The sequence below is a fragment of the Melampsora larici-populina genome (assembly GCF_000204055.1).
Source record: "Melampsora larici-populina 98AG31 unplaced genomic scaffold MELLAscaffold_7, whole genome shotgun sequence".
NCBI lineage: Eukaryota > Fungi > Basidiomycota > Pucciniomycetes > Pucciniales > Melampsoraceae > Melampsora > Melampsora laricis-populina.
The window spans coordinates 1,977,250-1,983,249 of NW_006768771.1; the positions used below are offsets into that span (position 1 = coordinate 1,977,250).

A 6,000-nucleotide genomic window follows, 5' to 3' on the forward strand; every position below is an offset into this window, starting at 1 on the left:
TGCGTTCTCTGAGATTTTCAGCAGTTCCTGTTCACTCCCTTGTATTGTAAAAGTCTGAAATCCGACAATAGATCTGGCGAATTTTCACATCAGCAATCAAGAGCTTCTAGATGAGAACAAAAAGGTTGGTTCGAGTGTAAAGATGACAAGCAAGCATTTAGACCCATCTAGATATCAAAAGAAAAGCATAGCTTATACCTGCTTATATATTATCAAAGCTCAGAACCCAGACCTCACTGAAATCACTGACCCAAAAATTTCTATCCACTCTTGTCGAGTTTTCTCCCTCAGAACACGAGGACAGTTAAATGTACGCTTCGTGATCAGTAATTTGGGGTGCTAAGCTCTAACAGTGAGCGATGTGTCTCTCAATAGATTGAAAGGAATTCCACATTGTTTTGAAATAGCATGACCTCAGGCTTTCATTAGTCAGAGAAAGTAGTTTAATACCCATTAAAGTATATTTCTCTCTCTCCGCAGGCTCCGAGGGACGCCGTGAGAGGGACTTTGTTAAGTTAAATTTCTCTCGTACAATCTGTCTTGACTCTTGAGTTGAAGAGATAGAAGTAGCCTGAGTAATTATAAAACTCATTTCTACTGATTACTTCAAGGTAAGACGCTTCTTAGAATGAACCTCAGCATTTACAATGATACTACCATGCAACCTGTGAAGGATGTGAATGATGTGGGAAATCAGAATTTACACCATGGGTAGTCGAAGCCTGTTCTTGGTTTGTTTTCGTAGAAGATCCAAGGACATGATCATTTTCAAGTTTAGTCATCAACGATGGATGTGAATTGTGTAAGAGCCCATGTAAGATGAGACCTTTTAGCACGGGGTCTGTCATAGAGTCAATCATGGGCAAAAGTAATCGAGGTACAGATGAATCTAGAGTGCGAGTTGAAATAGAATGGCTCGCACGGAGGGAAATTGCGCTACGGGAAAATATAGGGTGTCGGCTGTGGACGATGTTGTGACCTACATACGAATTTCCGTCCGTCACGGTTCACGGCACTCGCCTGAGGATGCTTTGAGAGGAGAAAATGATAGGAATTGTAGCTTAGAAGAATGATGGGTTGCAACTCTGAAAACCCAGACGTCATCACAGAGAATTCCCAAGTCGTTAGACTCAGAGCCTGAGGAAAGTTCTACCATCCAATTCCTTGGTGCGGTAAGGATGCTTTGTGTTGTAAATTTTCTATAGGATGCTCCAAACCCAGGCTGTAACTTAGAATCAGGGATGTCCTGTTGGTTTTGATGATCGCTTCACTCGTGGAGGCATTTGAGGTGTTGTTTGGAGAGTAGAGTGAGCTTAAGCACAGAGCGACCATCTTGAGCAACTCTTGGTGGCATTTCCACATTACGAGGGTCTAGAACAGTAAAATTATATTCTGGGAAGCTACCCGAAAAGGAGCCCCACGATCTGGAAATTATGTGAAAAATTTATAATTTTCAATATGAGAATACATACAATGAAGTTTAAGCGGATGCTGTGAAGCCGAAGAAATAAGGATTAAACAGCGAAAGCGACGTGAACTGCCTTATTGGCATCATGAGAAATCGTTGATAGTCCGTCAATTCCATTATAAAATTTGCAAGACAGCCCATTTCAACTGGGGCATAAATCACAGCTGTGTGTATGAACGGTGAAGAGACGACAAGGAGATATGAATTTAGATAGATAGATGATGGGCAATGGTTCAAGCGATTGATGACAATATGACAAGAAAGGTTACAATGGCTCCTTTCCGAAAAACAAAAAAGGGCACGCGTCGGGTTTTGTACAATGATGCATTATGGTGTTGCATTGAGTCGCACAATGTCGGTTTAATCAGGCGATAGCGGCAACGTAGTGAGTTATTTATCGAAAGTTTAACTTGAGTAAGAACTGAGATGTCCAAGTCAGTTGCAAACATTAGTGGCTTTGTTCGTGTTCAGATCACGCACGCTGGAAAACATTGAGGACATACCAACAACATGTCACACAACACATGAATAGAGGTGATGATACATGCAGGTACCAATTCGGGATAGTTCCTGAACTCGCTCAGGCCGACCTTTTGAGAAAACTTGAATTAACATGTGTAGAGTAGAAACACTCTTCAAGTCCAGCTGGCAACTCACATCAGTAACGTGGACTTTGTGGATCAGCCAACATAAACCACGAGCCAAGAAACTCGAAACAAGTTCAATGGTCCAAATACACAGGCTGGCCGTGATAGTGAGGCGATATGTATAGGGGTCGTTCTCGTCTGGGTTGTCAAACCTGAAAAAAGGGTAGACGTTCGAGTTGGGACCAAAATGAAGGATAGTCAACCACCCCAAAAAGGATAGCATTGTCACATTCTCGGCCAAGTTGCGGATGTACAAAGCTGGTTGGTATCATGTCAGTCAGTGATAGTTCAAACATATCAAGGGTTCATATCAATAGTGAAAGACGCGTGACAAACCATGAGCCACGGTCTCCAAATGATCAGCATACGACTTTCCATAACTGAAAAATAGAGTCAAGATTCTATAAAAGAATCTAGACATTGAGATGGGATAATAAATCAAGATCCAACTAGAACTCAAGATCTGCACTGTGAGATATTGGCTTGGGTCCTTGAGGCGGGCAAAGAGATTGCGGTAGAAGATAAAGTATGTTCTAGTCCTCCTCCAAGATATGAGTCAGAAACAAATACGATTGGAGCTCTGCTTCTGATCGACAATGTGGCTCAGAACTCACAGGATGAAGTAGTATTTGAAGACGAATAATAGCGCCTTACTACGGATTTTGAACTCCAAGATCCAACAACTAATTCCATTCAAAATCTGGAGAGTGATTGTCCAGCTCCAGACATAATAAAGACCGTCCAACGAGCTATGAGGTAAGGTTGAGAGATAGATCGATGCAAAGCCCTGGCCGATGATTAGTGAGACAATGGCGATGACCAAGCAGGAAAGGAACCAGAGAAAACGGATGTAGGAGTAAGGTATCCGTCGACCCAAGACGTGTTCCAAAAATCTGAAGAAGATAAACCGTGCAAGGAGAGTTTGTATGTCAGGTGGGATATGGTTTACATGATCACAATAGCAGAGTAGGTAGGGTGAAGAGCCAACCAGTCAAATTTACGTTTTCTGGGTTTCTGTCATGCTTCGACGATAAAACCCACGCCGATCACCCTTCAACTTCAAAAAGCAAGCAAAGATTGGCATCATCATCCCGAAGAACTCTAATACCACCCAGCCCGTCTTACGCTCCCAATCATAATTCCACTCTTTTCCCTTCCCAGCTTGGTAACCATTGATGAAGTTGAATTGATGAAGACCGACTCCTAGCCCAATGATACCAGCCCACGTAAGAATGTAGGTGAACGTAGCTCCCAGCTTTTTTGGCCACCAGTTCAGGCGATATAGGTCGAAAAGCTTGGTGATAAACATCAAGCCGATGAATAAGTAGAAGCCAAAATAGAAAAGCACAAAAAAGTAGAAGTTGTAGTCCGGGGGCAACGGCGGTTTGAAGTTGAGACGTTGATCAAATGGCGTACTCGGATGGACCAGCGCGTCCGAAGGCCATTTCCATCTGGGAGATTTCTCATCAATATCGTACGGATCGAGGACTGGAAAGGGTAGCATGCACCAAACCCACACCTAAGGAGCATTGGTCAAACAAAGGAGGGTTCCTCAGAAGGGGTTTCCAGTGATGAAAGTTTCTGGGCTTGGAGAAGCACCTACGACTGCGCAAGGAAGAAGGACGAGGATCGCAGAGCGTCGCGGCCAGGTGGAAAGCCAGTACAAAACGTGTTCTTTAGATGGTCGTAAAAAGCTTTCAGGTCCACTGACTGCTTGAGAATTGGCGATACTAGTTTGTGATGGCTTTCGAAGAATCTGAACAGGCATAGGAGATGATGGTGAGGACCTGGCTAAGTTAGCCCAAACAACGGAACGAGTAGGGCGGATGGATGAAGGTTTATTGTGTGAGTTCGTATGCGTTGAATGGGCGTGAGGCGTTTGTTGAACATGTGCTCGATATCTCCCCGGCCTGATACTGGACTCTTCATCTACATGAAACACATTGAACATAAGCTTAATGAGAAGACCACATTGGAGATGAGTCAAGATGCAAGGATATACGTTCTGAACCAATTCTATCTTTCCCTTGCTGGAATGATTGAAACATGACGAAGTGAGGCCTAGAAAGATTTGAGCTTGAGATTGTTGAGATTAGCAAGGATCTGATGATTTGTTTGATCTTGAGGCGGATGGGGTCAACAGTCAACCCTCATGATGCTGTTCTTGAGCGGTTGACCGTGCTGCGATATTTGGGAATGTTTGTCAAATCGATCATCGATTCAAGAGAGTGATGCCAGGCAGTCTGGTCCGGCACTGACCCTCGGTACAGAGAGAATCCCCGCCCCGTGTGGAGTGGGGCATCAGCCAGCCTCAGGGCTCGGGAATAGGTACCAAACCGGCCACAATCGACCATGATCAGAGCAAAACCTTTTGAATGGACAAACAGGGACAAACATGTCCTCTCAACACCCAGTACATTTGAGGCAGCAATCAACTCTTGCAACTCCACTGAATAAAAATCCCTGGACCCCATACTTCACCGCCTTATCTCATGTTTTCCCTCTATCTCACATGTATACTTATGGCATGTTCAAATTGCTTGAGTGAACATGCCATTAGATGAAACAGCCAACACCTATCTTTCCCCTGACACAGCCAGAGGGTTTTTACCGGTGCTAGAACATATATGCAGTGTTCCAACAACTGAAAAAACACTTCAAGCAATGCAAAAAAATGGGCAGAGCATATACACAACAGACTTTTCAAATGTTCAATTTGGAGGTGGAATTGTCGATTTTTGTCCCAGCGGACTTGTCAAAAAATGAAGTTTTGAATTTTTGACTTCTCAAATTCTTGAGCTTGACCTTCAAATTTGAAGGTTGGATCCAAGAATTTGAAAAGTCTAAAAATCATGTGCCATGCTGCATGTGACAAATTGTTGTAGATTCCTCTGCCAGTTTGACTCTATTCCCCTTCCACAGCAGTTGATTGGTTTGATCTCATCAAAAACAAGCTCTCAAAGACCTCATTTGAAGTTCAAAACTCTTGTTTATTAAAGTGGGTCAACATAGGACCAATGTAGGATTGATCACAATTGACAAAACCCACATTGGGTTATCTTCATTTCTCCAAACCAACCAAGCTTGTTTTGACAGGTTCTGGGGGCAACACACAAGCACATAAAAACACAATGAAATAAGGGGCCTGTACTGCATTCCAGATGAGTGCAATGTATGTTGTGTTCACCATGTCCGTGTGGTCTTTGCTTGTTGACAAGCACACACGAGTTGCCTTTGTGCCCCAAAGGCAGTCCGTGTGCGCTTGTTGTCAGGCGACTGCCACAAGGACACAGTGGTTGTGTTGCTTGTGCAATGGCCCAAAGACCCTAGGCCAATCTGTTATGTTTGGCTGCAACAAACCAAAACACAATTTGAACACATCTGATTGGGCTAATGGAGGATTTCAGGTTTGTTTGTTTTTTGCATATTTTTTTAAAATTCAGGCAAGTTTTTTGTAAAAAGAAACTGTAAAAGCAATGAATTTCCAATTTGGGACACCTAAAAAGGTGTCCTGCTTTGAAAAATCTATCCATATTTTACAAAAATGGACAAGTTGTTGTAGTGTAAACATACATAAAAAAAGGCTAACTTGAAACTCCCTGTTATATTTTTTAAAGCAGGACACCTAAAGAGGTGTCCCAGATTGAAATATATATGTTTAACACAGTTTCTTTACAAAAACTTGCCCAAATTTTGAAAAAATATGCAAAAAACAAACAAACTTGAAACCCCCTCATGGCAGAAAACCACCTGCTTACATTGGTTTTTGACTTACTGCTTGTGGCAACACTGCCACTATACTATACAGTATTGTGATACTGTAGTATAGTACTGAGTTTTCACTACTATACTTTGAAAGTATAGTATTGGACTACCTTTTTATAT

At 42.6% G+C, this 6,000-nt stretch overlaps 2 protein-coding genes across 2 annotated transcripts; both read right to left on the minus strand.

Moving 5' to 3' along the window:
• Positions 1-1,940: 1,940 nt before the first annotated feature.
• MELLADRAFT_60990 (uncharacterized protein) lies at positions 1,941-3,883 on the minus strand (the record flags this gene model as incomplete). Its single annotated transcript, XM_007406858.1, has 7 exons — positions 1,941-1,949; positions 1,972-2,070; positions 2,126-2,373; positions 2,452-2,495; positions 2,730-3,008; positions 3,117-3,634; positions 3,719-3,883. 7 exons carry the CDS (start codon positions 3,881-3,883, stop codon positions 1,941-1,943), a joined length of 1,362 nt encoding a protein of 453 aa, XP_007406920.1.
• A 382-nt stretch (positions 3,884-4,265) lies between these two features.
• On the minus strand, positions 4,266-4,469 carry MELLADRAFT_95374 (uncharacterized protein; the record flags this gene model as incomplete). The annotated part of the gene is made up of 1 exon (XM_007406857.1): positions 4,266-4,469. One exon carries the CDS (start codon positions 4,467-4,469, stop codon positions 4,266-4,268), a length of 204 nt encoding a protein of 67 aa, XP_007406919.1.
• Between the last annotated feature and the right edge of the window lie 1,531 nt (positions 4,470-6,000).